This window comes from Maniola hyperantus, chromosome 20, assembly GCF_902806685.2.
Source record: "Maniola hyperantus chromosome 20, iAphHyp1.2, whole genome shotgun sequence".
NCBI classification, from domain to species: domain Eukaryota; kingdom Metazoa; phylum Arthropoda; class Insecta; order Lepidoptera; family Nymphalidae; genus Maniola; species Maniola hyperantus.
In genome coordinates, this window is record NC_048555.1 from 8,159,450 (window position 1) to 8,180,653 (window position 21,204).

The 21,204-nt window shown below is 38.2% G+C and overlaps 1 protein-coding gene across 1 annotated transcript in view; it reads left to right on the top strand.

The window, feature by feature from the left end:
• Positions 1-21,204, top strand: part of LOC117991559 (membralin) — a 140,254-nt gene that overhangs the window by 65,926 nt on the left and 53,124 nt on the right. Inside the window, exon 9 of the mRNA XM_034979155.2 lies at positions 70-202. Coding sequence (XP_034835046.1) covers positions 70-202 — 133 coding nt within the window. The remainder of the gene's footprint in view (positions 1-69; positions 203-21,204) is intronic.

Consider the following 21,204-nt stretch of genomic DNA (forward strand, 5'->3'; position numbering starts at 1 on the left):
GTTTTGTCTACCGTTTCGTCTACCTTTCGTCGTTTCGTCTATTCTAACAAGCGTATCGTTTGTTATCAGGTATGGAGGCTATCATGTCGGAGTTCTTCAACGACACCACGACGGCTTTCTACATCATCCTCATTGTATGGATCGCTGATCAGTACGACGCCATCTGCTGTCACACTGCGATCGCCAAGAGACACTGGTTGAGGTAAGTCTTGGATATTAAGATGATATTGATCGATTTATTACATGCAATTTGATCAATTTTCAAGTAGAACTATAAATTCATCCAATAAAGCTAGGTGTGCATGAGCGGTGCGGCGGTAATAGAAGTAGCCGCCTTGATACATTATACGGCAATATCGTAATGAATGAATCAGTCCGTTCCTTTAACCGTTAGCTATTGAAGCCTTCTCTCTTTAAATCTGTACTTATGAAGACAATAGAATAGAATAGAATAGAATAGAATAGAATGTTTTTTTATTCATGTAAACTTTTTACAAGTGCTTATGAATAGTCAGGTAGTTTTAATTTACCACTGGTTCGGAATGCCGTTCCTACCGAGAAGAACCAGCAAGAAACTCGGCGGTTGCTCTTTTTAAATTTTCAATTTACAATGTTAGTATACCGTACTATACAAGCCATTGCAGCCCCGTGCATTGCTGGAGCGAGTCAAATCCAAGCTTTTTTATCGTTTACATAGTCTGCGACTGTATAATATGCTTTTTTTAGGAGCATACTTTTAACACATTTTTTAAACTTGTGTAAAGGCAAGTCTAAAATTGCTTGTGGAATTTTATTATAAAATATTACACTCATTCCCACAAATGACTTTCCCACCTTCCGGAGGCGGAGCGCAGGAGTACTAGCTTATTTTTGTTTCTAGTTTGCCTATCATGGAGATCACTGATTTTTTTGTAACTGTGAATGTTTTGTCGTACAAAAATTATATTATTGTTAATATATTGGGATGCTACTGTAAGATTATTTTATTTAAAGCTAAACACCAGTTTCCTTAATTTTATCAATAAGTTTCACTAAATGATTTTAAGTCATTTGCGATGTACTTTATATGTATCTATTTTTCATATGATAAATCCATCAAATATGTTAAAGTGCTAACTATTGTTAGTACCTATTGAATCTATCGAGTTCATCAAAACATTGCGCTAACTACGAATTTTGCAGGAAAACATTAATTTCAAAGAGCCATCGTGTCGCAGTATGGAATGCACGATGCAAATTGGATTATATCGTATGATATTAACAGTTGCGTTTTGACCCAAAATGGCAACCCAATTAGTGTCACCGCTGATGTGGTGTATGGTTTATTAAAAAGCGCTCAGGTTCGGACGGCTCTTATTAATTAGCGTATTGATACTGTGCCCCGAGAGATGCTGTATAAAGTAGAGGCGCAAACTTCATACATCAGGTGTCAAAAATGGGCTGCAACTTATTGATAAAAGAACGTAAGCTTGTAACTGATATTTTTTACTTATATCTCTTTCAATATGGAGACTTCCGTAGGTCGTGGCTGAAGCGACTGACGCGCGTGACGAACGTACTAAACACTGAAAACCTTTACTGTGTCGTACCCTGCGAATACCTGCGGGTTTTTTTGGACATAAGACAAGATTCATTCTCTTGTCCATCAGTTAGGAAGCCTGCTGCCGTAGTTTCAAAACCTACCGTGCTATGATCATAATCTCTCTAGTTGGAAGACATTCTCTTTAAATTGGCTAAAACGGACGGTTACAGCAAGAATACCATCAATAGGCTAGTTGACACTTTTTTTAAGTAGGTCTTAAATGGTTAATATTTGTCCTATTAGATCAAAAAAATTAACACTATATTTTTTTGCGCCCTAAAAACCGTAAATCTTTAATTTAAAAACATATTTTTCTTAGACAGGTGAAAACACTGTCGGCCAAGTTTGGCCGATAGATTATCTGTGCTCTGACGTCATGCATTTGTAAACAACAGCATAACCTCCCAAAGTTTAATAAACATGACTTCTATACTAGTTTACATGAAAAATATAGTAATTATCGTTATTGTATCATCCGAGAATGTAAAAACGCATCGATAAAGACCACAGGAAAGTTGTGGATTAGAGTGCCCAGTGAAATAAATATACGTAACACGCGAAGACTTGCTTAAAGTGATCCTATATCACTAACGACTGCAAATCAAATTTATTTTTGCAAAGATCACTTTGTTGTAAGTCTTACTTAATAACTTATTCAATTTATAAAGAGAAAACGATATTTTTTTACGTTTACTATGAGTTTTTAGAAATATATAAAAACTAGCTTATGCTCATGACTTCGCCCGCGTGGACTTCATAAATTTCAAACCCCATTTAACCCACTCAGGGGTGGAATTTCAAAAAATCCTTTCCTAGTGGACACCTTCTCTTTACCTACAAAGAACACACCCACCAAATTTCATGTATCTAGGACCAGCTGTTTAGATGTTTAGGCTGTGCGTTGATATATAAGTTAGTCAGGACTTGAAATTTTATATATATGGATACTACGTTAGTCCCCGCGTGACATAGGGATGACATTTCTTTGTTTACATATTTAATGACGTCACATCATGGCTGACAGCGTTTTCTGCGTTTCAAATAAAAATAAAAACTGTATTTTTTTAAATTGGATTTATATATCCATCCTGCGTTTTTTCGTTGTCTTAAGCAAAATACTATAATAAATAATCATTTATTGGACGAAATTAGATATGAGTCAAGTAGCCTATTCAGCCAATCATTAATTACAAATAACTTTCGTAAAACGAGCGGCAATACATGGATAGCTTGAAGCAGTTATCACTGAACTACAAGTGTTGCCCGGTGAAGTCGCGGCGGCTTCGCAGTCGTTTCGCGATTGTGCGGTCAGGCAGTTGCAACACAGCACTAACTACTTGGCACCGTTAATCCTCTCCAGTTGAGTTGTTAACTGCTCGATTATTGAACGTTGTTCAATGACGTAATCAAGCTGGCCGTTTATGGCTGTTCTAAGGGGATTGCTTAAGACCGTTTTGTGGGACATCATTGCCTCTAAAACATGGCACCTCTATGCTGCAGCCGGTGTCACCTGCGTATGTACGCGGTATTTCAATAGTGTACTTTGTGTTGCGTGGGTGTTTTTGTTTTCGATTCCAATAATGAAACACCGATGCAAAATATAATCAACATATTTCGTAGTACACATCAGTTCTCTTTTGTTTCGTATCAGAACTTTTGAATGGAATTTATTTTAAACATTATTTTTCTGTTTTGACTATAGAACTATAGGACTACATAAAAGCGCGTGCACTGCGAAATTAATTCCGCAACGGATGTTCTGTAATGCTGTCACTTTTTGGCAAAACCATAATGCCGTTGGCAAAAAGTGACAGCATTGAAATTTTTTACTAAATCAGTTTAAAAGTCCTTGTTCAAGTGAATCTTAGATTATTTCGCACTTTTATATTACTTCCTACAGTAGCTTTTATTGCTTACTGTGAAGTGATTGATGTGGAGCGGGATGGTGGAGCGTAAGATGCTTGCAGACTGACCTAAAAGAGGTGTGGCAGTTACACCTATTATACCCATACCCCTAACCGGTTTCTATTTCTACTCGCCAATGTACCCTGCTCATACGGTTAGAAGAACCGTGCTCTGTAGTGAGCCGCCTATGTGTTGATCATGATGAATGTACCGGAATGTATTGCTGGCGGCACGGGTTTGTCGAGTGGTAGTTAACCACGGCAAAGTTCTCGCTTGTGAATTTGGAAATTGACTCTCTGGGAATTGGGAATCGAACCCAAGACCTTTCACATATATACGACCTCAGCGCTTAGTACTGGGCCTGGGAGATTGTTAAACTTTGTTGTTATGACAACGAGAGTAGAGCTAGGCTAACAGTGCCGTGGTCTCTAATTACCTAGTACCTACTAAGTAGTTGAACCAGTATGTCGAGTCATAGTCTGGCGCTAATTAAGCTAATCCTTTTGTGTAGCCATACGTCGAGTATCGACAGTTGTGGCTGTATTGACACGTGTAATTATATTATTATCTGACGTAATATGCTACTCTATAATTACGTATATGACCTTTTCTACATTATCCGATACGATATCTGGTACACTTTGACCAAAGTCAAGTCTTTATTAAATAAATAAATAATAAATAAAAATCTTTTTTATTCGTATAAACTTTTACAAGTACTTACGAATAGTCGGATGCATCTACCACTGGTTCGGAATGCCTTTCCTACCGAGAAGAACCAGCAAGAAGCTCGGCGGTTGCTGTTTTCAAATATTTGATATAGGTACAAGATTATGCCATGTATAAAATAGTATTTGCAGTCTTGTGCGTTGCTGGAACGAGCTGCCGGTCAAATCCACGCTCTTTTATCATTTAGATAATCTTCAATTGTGTAGGTAATATGCTTTTTTCAGGAGAATATTTTAATAGATTTTTTAAACTTGTGCAAAGGTAAGTCCAAAATAGTTTGCGGAATTTTATTATAAAAGTTAATACCCATACCCACAAATGACTTTTGGACTTTCCTGAGGCGGAAGGTAGGAGCTGCAAGCTTGTCTCTGTTTCTAGTTAGCCTATTGTGTAGATCACCAATTTTCTTGTAACTAAGAATATTTTGTCTTACAAAAATTATGTTATTATAAATATATTGAGAGGCTACATATATATCTATCATAGGATATCTATTTCCTTAAATATCTCTCGAAGGGAATCGCGTGGTCTTAAGGTGACGCAGGACGTTCGACCGAAATTGGCAGCGCACGTGGGTAACATGTTTGCTTTTCACTTGACATTGTATGAGAAAGTTGAGAGGCACGATGATTTTCACTGAAATCAAGCGCGCGAAAAGGGTTTAGGAAAAGTATTTTTGAGAACAAACTGCTGAATTTATGTTTGCAAAGTAAAGTTATTTCAACTAATGAATAAATAAACAACGTCTAATGATAAATTGTTTTAGAATTTTCATATCCCTAATCTTATTTATTTACGCCCAAAGTTGTCATTAATTTAGTGTTAAAATAGGAATCTTTTGAGCCTCGTAACTTTTAAATAAATATTTTTTTCAATATTTTATATATCAATAAACCTAGATAATGACGAGATAAATCGATATAATTCTTAGTTTTGTGCGTACAATATCGAATATTGTTGTATTTTCCCTCCTACGTTTGTATGGAGAAAGCACCGAACTGAGCTGCCTTAAGTTACAAATTGCGCGTATTGCCCTTTTTTGTAATAATACATAAAACAAAAATTCTCCCAATATCTGCCGCTATTGAATTAGGATGTGTTACACTTTTCAAGACGTTATTTGATATAATTTGAGATCAGGTTAAACAAGTAATTAATAGCTTTACGGACAGACGTAAAAAAACATGGAATCTTTAAAAGTATAAAAATAAATATTAAATCTTAGATGCTCTTATTTCTTTTTGGTATTTTAAACGTCTCGCTTTCTGTGATACGATGTATCATTACCCTACAGGAAATAAAAAGAGTAAGTTGTCTGTCCTTACGCAAATACAATAAAATGTTCGATAAACATTGAATCGTCAAGAAACATCGACATTCGAAGGGAAAATATAAAAGGTACGTGCAATAACGAGCTCTATACAAACACCAGTCAATGATATACTTAGACAAATAATAAATTCATCGTGTAGTATGTACATATATTCTTTCTGAGCTACAGTCGGACTCAATAAGAAGTCAATACTAGTAAAATATCAAAGTAATGCATGATGAAAACTGTATAGGTACCTACTTAACACGATTAAAAATATTTATGTGAAATTTTAACCAATATTTTTGGTAACTGGATGATGCCCGCGACTTCGGCAGCAAGCATTTAAGTTCCCGTGGGAATTTGATTTTATGGGACAAAAGTAGTCTTTTTCTATCTCCAGGATGCGAGCTGCGTTTCGTCAAAATTGGTTTGACGGATGAGCCGTGAAAAGCTAGCAGACAGACACACTTTCCCATATAATATTAGTATGGACTATGGAAGAAGGTACAATATAGACTTCATAAAATAGGAAAATAATTATCCAGTCACTCAATGTTTGATAACCAGTTGAATTTTTAATCTCCTAAAGTGAGTTTAAGATAACTTGTCAACCCAGCTGTCAACCGAAATCTGAACTGATTAAATATTTCGGTGACACGGTATTTGAATTCCAACTAGTTATCTACTATCCATTTATGAAGAATCAAAACTGCCAAGGATTATTTATTATTCTACGATAAATATTAATATTGTATCAGGAATTAGCGATTTGCCAAATCTTTGAACGTAAAACTGTTGTTGATAAGTTATACTTCGTTATTATTTAAAGTAGTAATATCTTTGTTGTAATCGAGAAATAAATTATAGTCCGCGACAAGTTGAAATGGCAATCGGGATATGAGGCGGGGGACTTACTGACTGATCTATCAACGCACAGCTCAAACTACTGGACGGATCGGGCTGAAATTTGGCATGTAGATAGTATTATGACGAAGACATCTACTAAGAAAGCATTAAAAAAAATATATCCTTAAGGGGGGTAAAATAGGGGCTTAAAACTAGTGTAGTCCACGCAGATGAAGTCGCGGGAATAAGCTAGTGTAATAATAAAACGTCAAGTCTGTCCAGTGTAGAAAAAATAATTATCGTATTCAATTTTAAGAACTGCGAAAGTTTGGAATCAATTTGATTCCCAAACTTCACTTTATTTATGTTGACCACTTCAATCACTTTGAGAAATAAATTGATCTAATATCCGCACCTTAATGTAACGGGTCACGTCCACAAAAGTTCCCCAGCCAATCGTACGTCCAATATGTCCCTAAAGATTTCTAGGAGTTGTGTACAAATACGTCACTTTGTTTTTACGCCTAGATCCGTGCCGTGCCGTCTTAATCAAGAGAACGGTCAGGCACGAAGCAATTTAGCCGGTCGGCGCAATAAGGACGGAGCTATTAAAACAAGTGAAAATAAAGCAAATTGGAAATGACACTTGCATTTTCTCAAGGGTGTAAATAGGCGAGGTAGCATTATTTTTCTTCCATGTTTTAGAGCTGATAGTCAAGTAATGAAGAAGTTCCCCGGGCACACCGCACCTCTTAACTTTTTGGAGTTACGTGCGTTTTAATTAAATATCATTTGCTTTAACGGTTAAGGAAAACATCGTGAGTAAACCTGCATGCCTGAGAGTTTTTATAATAATATATTTTTGAAGGTGTGTGATTTGTGAAGTCAGTCAATCCGCATTTCGTGTAAATTTTTGTACACGTTTATTACATGTTATCTCCCAAAGCCACCATGATCCAAACAAACATCCAAACAAACGTTTCTGGGACAATATGCAGATAAACTTTCAGCTTTTATAAAATAACGAAGGTCTGGCACGCGCTGGCTTTTAGTCCATAAGCTTGGTTATCGTAGTGAAAAACCGTTCAGGATTCAGGAACGAAGTAATTTGGTTGGTCGCCCGTGCAACAAGGCCAGAGCTTTTAAAACAAGAGCGCAAATAAGGCAAATTAAAATAGAAGCGGCACTTCGCAAGGGAGACTATAGGACGCGTACTGCCCAAGACAAGACTCTTTAGGCGATGAGCTTATCGAGTTTCGAAGTTAATTTTACCTTGAGGACCTTACCGTTGTTTGTCCGTATAACATGTCCGTTCCTTTAATTTGGTTCAGTTAAGAAAAAATACGAAAAACCCGGGGCGAAATTCCAAAGGTTTTCTATTCTCATATTTTTTTTTTTACTTTATGTCTATTGGGTTTTTAAAAGTCGTCTAATTTTCTTCAGTCCTTCTAGTATTTTTTAAAAAAAGGCAAGCCTCTCAGTTGTGTTGGGACATTGGACCCTCAGACACAAACCTCTATGGTGCACACCTGAGGTACCAACCACCAAGGCTGATTTTCAATGGCCTCCATGTTTTCGCAAACATCACTGGTATAAAATATTAAAATATATAAAAGGAAAAGGTGACTGACTGATCTACACAGCTCAAACTTCTGGACAGATGGGGCTGAAATTTGGCATGCAGATGCTATTATGGACCTATGCATATCCGCTAAGAAAGGATTTTTGAAAATTAATCCCTAAGGGGGTGAAATAGGGGTTTGAAATTTGTGTAGTCCACGCAGACAAGTCGCGAGCATAAGCTATTTAATATGTATTTTTCTATGTGTGGACCGCTTTTTGTACCTTAACATGATGATCGGTGGCCTTTTATAGCTGACGTGGCTTTTTTGCCTTGCTCTGTTGAACGAGAGAGCAGCTATGTTTTTTCCAGCTTGCCATTCATTTATTAGTATTAATATTTTAATTAACATCTGCATCATAGAGAGTCATCTAGTCCGAGAATATTTTAGGTACGTCCCTAAAAGCCATCAGTACTTTGATGCGTGCTTGAAGTTCTTCATTTCGCTGTCCGTCTTTTGTTCACGAGGGTAGATGCACCTTGTAAAAATTAATCTTGTAAAGAATTCCCCGTGCTCTCGTGAGTCACTAAGTAGCAAAGTTCTTTGTCAATTTAAGTACACTATTCTTGTCTAGTAATAATTCACTCTGTGAAGGCACATTGCCTGCTTCTTTGCGTTCACAATTAAATTAGCGAAACATAATGGAAACAAGAAGAAAAATATGCAATATTCATTTTATATACAAAAAACTTGAAAAAACGGGATCCAAAGAGGATAATACCTGTTTCTTTGTTACGATACGCTTTTCACTTTTTATGGGAGAATAATAAAATGTGTTTTAGAGTTTGGTAGTAAGGCAAGTAACCCTTAATGTCCAAACGCATTTGCGCTGCGCTGCGCGACGCAACGCGACCTTGCTCCATCCAAGCTCATATAACAATATATTTACCGCGCAACTTTTGCAGCTAGCATGACTATACGGAACCCTACCTTATCGAGTTCTAACTCGCACTTGACCAGTTTTTTATTTCATGGGATTACATCTTAAAACCCATTATTGCAATGAAGTCTCTCCAATTCAGTTAATAAAAAATATGATTTGGTAACATAATTTATTCCCTGTACGGCATTAGCGATATGATCGGGGATCCCATATAGGGAATAAAATGATCATTAGAGAGATGGAATATTGGACTTGAAACTCGCTACTTCAGTTCGGATTCATTGAGTTGATAATACGGTATCAATACCAAGCAAGAAAAAATGATGATTTCAGTTTATAAATGTCTAGAGGATGCCCGCAACTTCTTCCGCGTGGATTTAGGTTTTTAAAAATTCCGTGGGAACTCTTTGATTTTCCGGGTTAAAAAGTAGCCTATGTCCTTCCCCGGGATATAAGCTAACGTTGTACCAAATTTCATCAAAATCGGTTAAACTGTTGGGCCGTGAAAAGCTAGCAGACAGACAGCCAGACACACTTTCATATTTTAATATTAGTATGGATTTTAAGCTTATTTCGTGTTTTAACGACATATTGTATTGTATAAAACGGATACATACCATGATTAATAAAGCGATTTTTAACTGCCGATATTACGACTCAGTTACATGAGTCGTGGTCACAACGGGACTGCAGTGCTGCGAGAGGTGAAGTTCGAGCTGTCATGGGTGGTACTGCCACTACACTGAAAACGAAAGTGAGACACTATTCATAACATGCTGAAATATTTTAAAATGAGTATTCGGCTCGGCCTTGGCAGTCAGGCAAAATCAGTGTTACCTAGTTAGATAGATAGATAGATAGATAGATAGAAATACTTTATTGCACACAAAAAAAAAATTACATAACTATTACAGAAACTTAAACTAACAAAATTATTGTATGCAAAGGCGGCCTTATTGCTCACAGCAATCTCTTCCAGGCAACCTTTGGTGAAAGGAGAAACTAGATGTGTTGGATAGTACTTACACGCAATACAGAAAAATGAAGTAGTATAATATTATATAATATAATTAACTAGTTAGGTTAAGTTTTCAAAGTTTAGTTACAAAGGTGTACGTATTGGGGTCTAAAAATTAAGGGAAACATTTCACTGTGCGGTCGTGTGGTACAAATTTGGCGACCGCATGACGAGCGAGCTCTCCGCATAAATCTTCGCAACCGCCAATTAAGCTCCGCCCCGACAGTTTGTCTATGCCCGCCCTGATTGCTCTCACTACACGCACTGCCCTATAGCCGGCTAATCGATAACCCGATGTGTGGATGAACTATTGATACGTAACCTATTGGAGACTTTCATTTCATTTGTCTGCTGGGAGACCAGCTGTTGCTAATTACCAGCTTAAAGGCACACCTTCGCCACTCCATACAAGTGAACTATTTTATTACCTACTATCTGATGCCCGCAACTTCGTCCGCGTGGAAATCCACGGGGACAAAGTTGCATAAGATTGGGAAATCACGTAGAGCCGTTGCTCTGTTGCGACGTGTGAAGGACAAACAAACACACTTTCGCATTTATAATATAGGTAGGGATTACTACAACCGGCACACCGGCCTGTCGGCACACGATTTGTATGTGTGTTTAACGGTAGGGCTGACAACAAGGTGAGAATCAAGTGTCAGCGTGGGGGCCGGCGGTGCCAGTAGCCGTGCCATCCCTATTCCCTATAGTAGGTATAGTACGCGACAAGTGGAGATGCCAATCGGGGTATGAGGGCGGGGGGACGCCCCGCACACCCGCACGTTTCTTGCGCTATCCCGCATCGGGTAAGCGCGGGGGCGAGTGTGCGGAGCGTCCCCACCCCGTTTGCCATTTCGACTTGTCGTGTCTATACCTTTGGTGTTTTATTTCCATTCTAATGACAACTATATTAAGCTCTCTTTATATTATTACAGAGGACATAATATTTCCTCCTTTCAAAAAAGTGTATAATATTAAGTTGAGACCAAGAAAACTGACCTCGGGTGAATGAATAAACCTCTAATCGAAGCAGGCGACCGGGGCGAGGTATAAATCAGCCTCCCCTATGACGCCCGCCGGAGCCTTCAATTTGGTACATCCTTAAAATGACACACGAGAACACGCTCTAACGACCGCGCCATCTCACCGCCTCGCTAAATATATCGCGTGAATATTATCGTTATTTTGCGACCCGATTTGCAGTTGTCTATATTATATGCCTCCATGTTTTGTTTTGGTTCCAAGATGATAACTGTGGCGTCACCCGAGTGGATTTCATCATCATCATCATTAAATCCTACGTCCTCTTTTTGGGGCAGAGGGAGCAGAGAGTAGACACCAAGCCTATTTATCGAACGCCTTATACTTTTAACTCGTCGGCGTAATTTTTGGCTTTTTAAAATTCCGTATTTGATTTTCCTGAAAAAAAAGTATTTTTCGTCGAAATCAGTTAAACGGATTAGTGTTTAAAAGTCCCGTGGGGACTTTTTGATTTTCCGGAACATAATGTAGCCTATGTCCGTCTTCTGTATGCAAGCTACCTACCTCTGTATCTTTCGTCAAAATCGGTTAAACGGATGGGCCGTGAAAAGCTAGCGAACAAACAAACACACTTTCGCATTTATAATGTTAGTATGGATTTGAACTTTTCTGTTGATCTTGATAGTGTTCTAACTGATTCAAAGTCTGGACCTAGCTTAGTGGTGCGCTTTAAAGACTGCTGGAGTTTCAGCAAGTATTTTTCACGATGTTGAATAGATTCAGAGGTTTCCCTACATCTTCCAAATTTAAAATCTGATTTCATCGTTACTTAATATCCTTCCTTCAAGGAAAAATCCAATGGGAGTGTACTATTAATTTCCTAAGGATTAAACATTTATCCTCATTTCAAACCCTTATTTCCAGAGGTCACTATAAATCTTTTATGATCGTCACACGCACTAGGCTGCAGAACTACTACAAATGTCATAGTTAGTCCTCGAATGGAATGAGTAATAAAACTGTTATCTCTGATCAAGATCATCGCAATTTAGTGCATAGCGTAAAGGAGAGTTGCCCTAATGTCCTATATAAAATAGTTGATTGGAAATACGCTTTAGCTTAGCTAAATTTTCATAACTAAGAAAGAGACAATCATACGTTTTTAACATCTCTACATAGTATAAAATAAAGTCGCTTCCCGCTGTCTGTATGTATGAACGCGTAGATCTTTTAAACTACGCAACGGATTTTAATGCGGTTTTCACCAATAGATAGAATGATTCAAGAGAAAGGTAGGTATAGTTTAATATTGGGTTGTGTTAATTTGTTGAAATATGACGATATTTGAACAGAATGTAGGAAGAAATCAAGCTTCCGAGAAAAACGAGATGGAGGTCGTATTTATAATAAAGGTATGGAAGTATGGATTATTAATCACTCCTCACTGACACCACATTGGTATCTATATTGCACCCATGCGAAGCCGGGGCGAGTCGCTAGTTTATAATAACGCTAAATTCGGCCGAACTTTACACCGAAATCGGTCATTTTGTATACAGCGAACAAACAGGTAAACAAGTACTTTAAACAATAGAGACACGTAACCGTTAGGGTTGTACTTACTTCATACATTCTTACAATATCGAATTGTATTAATTGATTTTTAATGTGAAATTGTACGAGAAAGGACATTATTGAAACTAAAAATAATTTTGAAATTTCGGCTCAAAACTAAATTCAGTCAAAACTACGTAGTTAGATCCTATTACAACTATTCTTCGCAACTCGTAACTTTAAAATGAACTATGTTTAATTAAAATTGTATCTTAATTTAAACCCATACAAAATTTAATAATAAGGTTATCGAGGTAATATGAGTATAATCATCATTTTATCTATAACTTTATCGACAAATACTAATTTTAGTACTAATACAATGAACAAGAACCATTTGCTATGCCAAGCTATGTGAGTGTAGGTAATGCACGGTAAAATCGTAGGTACAACTGGTCTACTTGTTTTCAAGCCTATGATTTAGTGCATATATGTAGGTACGTGAGTCCAAAGATCATGAGTTCATCATGAAAGGAATGATGATATCAATCGATACGTAGGATGCCGCTAGTCTTGCACCGCCTTCATCTAGCGGCTAGATTAAGACTGTGCAAGACAGTGGCATGTGGAAGTCTCTACAAGTCTAGCGTGGACGTCTATCGTTTGATGACGTCAACGCCTTGGGTATCGAGTTTTCGATGATTCTCTAGGTTTAACGATTACTATCAGATAAGAACGTGACGTGATCTGATGTTTTCTAATTTTGCCATTATCGAAAGTTACTTAAAACTAACATAAGCCCAGTGTAAGCGGTCGCAGAGGCATCGGAGCGAGAGAATGCGCGATGACGGCTGCTAGCTAGCGTTAATTACGCTTGACCGAAACCGCACCCACAAGGCTCTTCGCCTTCATTCCCCCGGGCTATTGATTGTTAATCGCGAGTATAATAAAGTGATGAAAGATTTTATAGTTATTTTTGTAGGACTATTATATAATTTCGGCAGCTCCCTTATTAGGAGGGAGCTTGTTTATGAGGTTGAGTTGACATTCCGCTGGTCGATTTTGGAAAACTTGCATCAATTCTTGTTGTGATTAACTGAATTTATGGTATTCTTGTTGCAACAATGCATTTAGCCTGATTACATCTAGAGAATTTATAGTCTATCCATTCTAGACTTGTCATCCTAGGTTCACTATTAGTAATTAGAGAATATATTATAGCCGCTTAAAAATTTCCCTTATCCCGTAAAATGAAAGAGCTTCCACGGGATTTTTTAAAAACCTAAATCCACGCGAACCTAGGCGCGAGCAAGGCTCTAGTAAAAATTAAAACTTTCAGGTGCTAATAAGTCTTTAGCATTTGCCCTACACTAAAAAAGCTCTTCGTTACTGAATTCATCGGCATGTTCTAACTAAGGCTTGTGCATATTAATGGTGGAGTCAACTTGTGTACGAATTAACGACGCGCGCCTGACGTAGCGACTAATAGTCGTCGATCGCCGCTCTGGCGCCGAGCCAGGCGTCGAGCGATCTCATTTGCATTTTAGAGACAGAACCAGCGCGTGCCAGACTTTCGTTATTTTATAAAAGCTGAAAGTTTCTCTGCGTATTGTCCCCAACTCAGGCAGGAACGATCAGCTACAATGAAGTTTGGATCATGGTGGCTTTAGAAGATAGCTCTTAACAAAGATGTAAGAAATCTTACGTCGAAGCATAAAGTGTAATTTTTTTATACTTTCTACGGAATTGTATTAGAAATCATCACGCATTGCCAGACACTTAATATCGTGGCAACCCGTTGCCAGACACCCTTTATACTTTGACCTAAGATTTTTACATCTTTGTTACCTGTTGTGCCATGATCCAAACTTCATAGTCGCTGATCGTTCCTCCCTGTGTTAGGGTTAATACGCAGATAAACTTTCAGCCTTTATAAAATAACGAAATTCTAGCCTTCATGGGCTCTTAGTCTATTTGGATGCTGGAGCTCGGACGGGCTGAAAACGCTCAACAAGTGTTGGGAACCTTTGTTATTTTTACTACGTATTATTATAACATAGTCTGTTTGCATTTATATGAGATTCAGCTTACGAGGTTAGGTTAGTTTATTTATATGGTGATAGTATGAGCATTTACAGGAAGTACGGTCGTGCACTTTTAAAAAGTTGCGTTTTATTTTTGCTGCTAAAATGCTCGGTTTATTTAATTGTCAATTTTGTCCTAATCCTGTATAAAATATATCTGTCTGTCTGATTGCTAGCTTTTCAAGGCCCATCCGTTTAACCCATTTTTATGTGATTAGCTTGCATCTTGGGGAGGGACATAGGCTACTTTTGATCCCGGAAAATCAAAGAGTTCCCGCGGGATTTTTAAAAAACCTAAATCCACGTGGACGAAGTCGCTGGCATCATCTAGTAGATTATAACAAGCTTAATCATTCGTACATCGAACGAAAACAGAGTTGTGTTTTTCGATGTAAGCCCGTCATGATATGGGAACCTAAACACAATCGTGTGAATTGTTGAACAGCGCAAATACATTAACGCAATCGCCGGCTGGCCTAATGAAGTTAACGTATCCGACGTATTCCCTGGTATATGACCTCAATTGATATTTCATTCTGCATCATAAACCATGCACTATAGACTTGATTATCAAGCGACACGATTCACTGTTGATTACAAATGACTATTCAGAATTTGCCACTTGTTAAATGAGTATCAGTGTGGGCGAACCCTGAATAAGGTTTAATTTTACTTGATATCTTCTCGCCCGAATTTTTATTGTCCTGACATTTAATTTAATTTAATTTATTTATTGGCATCCAAAACAGATTACAATAATAATTATAACCTAATTCCATAATACAAAGTTTCTTCCTAAATGGTTATTATATCGCAACCAATATTTTTTTATTTAGTTCGTTTTTAGTTGCAGAAATTTTTAAACAAAAAGTGCAAAATGAGCGAGCGAAATTTAAATTTACGAAACTCATCACCATTGGTCGAATCAAAACGTGACGTTTTCGGATTTATCGGCATTATCCACACTATAATTTACAAAGAAGTTTTTTTGTAGGAAGTAATCTCTGGAACTGCTAAATCGATTTTGAAAATTCTTTCACCAGTAGAAAGCTACATTATTCATAAATGATATAGGATATATTTTATTTATTTTTAAATTAGAGATCCCTACGCAAATTGTAACAATGTGAATTAAGTCGGTAAGAAATAGTCTTAATTAAGAGCTTCCGTGGCGTGCGCTGCGTGGTTTAAGTTACACGAAAACAATCTATAGCGGTTTTTTTGACCGGACATAAGTTTGGGGTTTACGCGTGCAACTGTGAAACAAGAGCAATTACATTAGGTAAAGTAATCGCCGGCCGGCCTAATGAAGTTAGCGTAACCGACGGATCACCGCGGATCCGCCCTCAATTAAAATCTCATTATGGAAGATACGCCATAGCCTTGATTATGGTGGGACACGACTCACGACTCACTGTTGATTACAAGTGACGGTTTATATTGGTTGCATGACATGTAGTCCGTGACAGCTTGAGATGGCAATATGGGTATGAGGAGTTGGGGACGTCCCGCACACCTGCACGTCACGCGCGCTCGCCCGTACTAAGTTAGCGCGGGGGATGTGCAGGGCGTTCCATTCCCGATTGCCATTTAGACCTGTCGCGTACTATAGCATATAGTAGAGAGCAAGTAATTGGCTTGTAAGCTTGACTAATATTTCCCTACCAGTTTTAACTAAGTGTAAACACGTGCCCGACTACGGAAATGCACCCTGCGTTTCCGCATCGGACACGTGTTCAGTTCACCAATCAGATTGTTGATAGACGACGTGATAGTCTTTTATCAGTAACCTGATTGATCGAAGGACACACGTCTGCACTTGTTGTCTTCGCTTCCGTCGTCATTGTTACGGTAATGTTATCTATGCAGTATTCCAACTTCATACAAACGGGCGAAACGCGAGCTATACCTACGCGCCTCGATCTCGCGGTGCGCTCGCGGTGCAGCCAGTCGTGACTGTGCCGCAGTGACGAACGGACGGTGTTTTGTTTTTTTAATAACCGCGCGATTTTTTCACTAAAAATAAGTTCAAGTACATATTTAATATGACAAGTACATATTTAAACACAAAGTAAGCAAATGTAATTAAAATGCCGGAGGCGGGCAGCCCTATCGCATGTTTACGTAGCGCGCTGCTGTGTGTATTTATTTCAAAGATACGGCCGAGTTACAATACTGTAAGTCGCGGGCATCGGTCAGTAATCTATAACTTGATGCACGGATATTGAAAACGAAACTGAGGAATTATTAGTACAAAGTACGGCAGGGGCCACGGTAAAGAGTGATCGGTCAAGTGGTTCATGTGTTTGAGCGGGTGCGCCGGCCGCGCCTGTTTGCCGCCGTTGTTTGACCGCTTTCTTTACGGCGATGGGCGATTGTACTAATGGTACAATAAAAACTACACTCGATATTCCATAGTAGCTTTACATCAGTAGATTCAGTCATCATCATCATGATCAATCCATCCGGCCGGCTCACTACAGAGCACGGATCTCTTTCCAGAGTGAGAAGGGTTTTTGGCCATAGTCTTGTACTATGACGTAGAGTAGAATTGACGCACCTTTGAGAACATTATATATGGAGAACTCTTAGGCATGCAGGTTTTTCTCACGATGTTTTCCTTCACCGTTAAAGCAAGTGATATTTAATTAATTAAAACACACATAACTCCGAAAAGTTAGAGGTGCGTGCCCGGGATCGAACCCCCGACCTCCGATAAGAAGGCGGACGTCCTAACCACTAGGTTATCACAGCTTAGTAGATTCAGTGACGAGTCAAAATGACTTATGCATTTATGCATTATGCGTTTATTATAAGTTTATTTGAATAAATAATCTTTCTTTCTTTCATCTATCGCAGGTGTAAAGTCCGCGGCAGATTGTGATGGCAATCGGGGTATGAGGCGGGGGACGCCCCGCACAACCGCACGTCACTCGTGCTCGCCCGCACCGGTGGGGTTCCCCTATTGCCATCTCGACCTGTCGCGTACTATACATAGGTGTCAGTGAAACATCTTTGCCGGTATTTATTATAAGATAAACACGTTGTGAAACGAAAGGATATAAAGCATTTCTACTTAGCAAAGGAATTGTTTGAAATAAAGTCCTATTGGACATAGTTATTAATCTGTTATTTAACTAAAAAATAAAAAGAGTCACCGGGGGTTTCAATCGTCGGCTTAGATCAGACTTGTACACTCTAAATACTTTTGCAGAAATTAGTTAGCTTGTGGCTATGAATCATCTTCTCGGTTTTTACGCCTTTGTAATTAATTATGAGGAAACTGTAGTCGTAGCCTATCGTAGCGCTGACCGTAGCACACACGTAGCGGTTATAAGTTGCGTAGGTATTAGTTCTCTGTTACTGATTGTAATACAACTATTCCTATAGTAATTTACTAATTATAAAACCTTATTATATTACTAAACAAATTAGTTTAATTTATTTACCTGTAATGTTCTCTGAAGAGATACTCGAAACCTATAAGTTTTATCCACGATCCATCACACTAAACATCATATTTTTAGTCAAAACACACACAAAATATTCTCGACCCTTATACGTACTTAGCAATAATAATAAACATGATCGGCTCTGTCGTGTTCGGAAAATCGAAATGCGTGTAAAAATTTGGGTTCCCTCGGCTCTTATTTTTATGAACATTCGTAGGAAGAGATAACTGAAACATAGTTTTGAGTAAATAGTTGAAAAATATGTGATGACTCAGTTTTTTCCAGTGACAAAATTTATAATACGGTAATTATTCCCACAACTTCGTTCGCGGGGAGTCACGTTTTTAGGGTTCCGTACCTCAAAAGGAAAAAAAACCCTTATAGGATCACTTTGTTGTCTGTCTGTCTGTCCGTCTGTCAATCAAGAAACCTGCAGGGTACTTCCCGTTGACCTAGAATCATGAAATTTGGCAGGTAAGGTAGGTCTTATAGCTGGCATTAGGGGGAAAATCTAAAAACCGTGAATTTGTGGCTACATTACACAAAAAAAATTAAATTGTGGTCATAAACTAATAATTAGTATTTTCAATTTTCGAAGTAAGATAACTATATCAAGTGGGGTATCATATGAAAGGTCTTCACTTGTACATTCTAAAACAGATTTTTATTTATTTTTATGCATCATAGTTTTTGAATTATCGTGCAAAATGTCGAAAAAATACGACTGTTGTACGAAACCCTCGTTGAGCGATCCTGACTCGCACTTGGCCGGTTTTTTTAAATTCTTTAGAATTTATTAAAATCTTTCCTCACTCCTCTTGCCCTTGTCCTTTCCGTCTCTTGCCCCCCTTGGGTACTCAAGGAACGTTTTCTAAATAACTTTCAATATAAAGTTTGGAGGGAATGTTCCTTGGATAGCCTACCGGTGGACCTTTTAGGCTATGCAATGTTTGTTAGTCAGTCAGTTAGACTTTTATTAAGTAGAAGACAAAAAACAGGAGATTATTTACACCTGTCCATCGTTAATTAATTTCGAGCATCGAAAAATAATAATATCAGTGTAAAATAGACCTTCGTATCCTTAATTTGAAGTTAAAAATTCATTACCATCGATTTTAATTTTTTCGCAATGTTTCCGCTTGGAGCGCTGGCTTTAGAAGTTTAGGTGTATGGATGAACTTGACCTTTAAAACGAGGCTATTAAAGTCCATATTACTTTGATGCTAAAGTGTTTCTACACTCAAATACTATCAACTTTGCTGAGATGTAAAATCGTATATATTAAAGGCTAAAAGGCTACAGTCCGCTCTTGTTAACGATTGCACTATTAAGGCGTTAAAGGTTTCCGCATATTACAAGAAATGATGAAACTTAGATTATTATTTTCTTGGATTTCTCGATTCTCATTGAAGTTATTCCTGGTATTAGAATTGCGCTCAACTTATTCTACTTCGTGGAATAAGCTGGCATAACAGCCAAGCCGTGTAGCGTTACGCGGAAAATGGAAACGATGCGTTTATTTCTTTCTAGATAAAATATTATGAACATGTTTATTGAATGTTATCGTAAATCGTGTTAAAATTATTCCAAAAGCATTTCAGTTAAATTATCTAATTGAGCGCTGGATTCGTATGAATATGCAGTTTTGACCTAACTCCACTCATGTATTCACAAATAAATAAATTTGAATTTGATATAATACTAATCCATTTCAGAAACAGCCTACAAATGACTGGCATAATGTTGACGACGATGACGATTAAGACTGAGGCCACATGATGCGTTTTCGGTGCGTTACGGCGCCGCACCACTGTGGCACTGCATTACCGCACCTGGTCTGTCTTTCTGGTCCCAAGTTCATTGCGCGTGCGGTGTCGTCCATTGCGAAGTCGTAACGCATCGTGTGGCATGGTACAGCGATTTCTATGTAGGATGACGCAGCGGCACCGCTCTGGCGCCGCACTGCCAACACTACGCATCGTGTGGCTTCACTCTTCAGGAAGATAGCGGCAGCGATACAGGACCGATATAGCCGCAAATAGGTCGCAATACTTTAGGCTGCGTCGCTGGCTCGTGTACTTTAGCTTACGATTCTGTATTGCTATTTTGCGATTTAAAATCGCGTTCAAAAAACTCACGTGGCCGTACCTCTACAAAAAGTAAGGCGATGCCCCTAAAGTTCTAACTTACCACTCTCTCCACGGAAAGAAGTTAGTGTAGCGATCTCTCTGTTACGTAATCCCATCATACTGAGATTTTTCTCTCTGTCATTTGTATGGGATTAAACAGAGAGAGTCCTATCCTAACTTCTTTCCTTGGATAGAGTATACGACGATATTAGTTTTGTATACGACCATAATATCGTAAACTACAGTGCCATGGAGATCGTTTATTATCTCTAGTAAATGTATTTAAATTTACTATCGCGCGAAATAGTTGATGTTTCCATTGTAGTGGGCTTGGAGTGCAATTTTTCCCAGTATTTGCGGGCGAGGCCGGGGCTCCATTCCCTATGATTTCATTATTTGCTTTCAATCAGCATTGTGAGCCGACTCCCGACCCCCCAACCTCCCGACACTTCCAACTGGAGCGAACTTTGTTTGGTTTCGTTTTCAAATGCTGTTTGTTGTTGAGTCACGCAGATTTTTACGCAAGAGCTTTTTTTAAACCTTTTGTTTTTGCACTTAAATAGCTATTTTAATAAATAATGAATAATTTTGATTTAATTTACCATAGGGAAAGTAAACTTTTTGTATTAGGCAAATAGCCACACGATGGTGATGACATTTTTTTTGCTCGTGTGTTAACTGCAAAACAAAGGCCATTTTAAAGGTATACCAGCATTTAACATAATCTTTCCTATATATAGCTTCTACGCATACATACATAGTATCTTTGCTAAATAGCTTCCTAATCCAAAGGAGTCGTAATATACTGCCACATCGCCTTACCTATTACTTAGGCGTACGTACCCTTCCGTTGCAGGCGCGGGAATAGTGATCGTCTCTTCTCGACGTAGTAATATTATTATTTCGTGATTCGTCGGTTCAGTGGCCCAAAGAGGATCTTAACCTCAAAAATTCGACGAAGCCGGCTCATTAAAAGGCTGGCTAGCGGCTAGTCTTATTATGCTTTGTCCGTCAAGAGATACCTATAATGTCCAAAAGGGCATTTTCCGTTTGTGCGACCCACGTATGTTCTTCTAAAAGCAAATTCCCCTCCCTTCCACT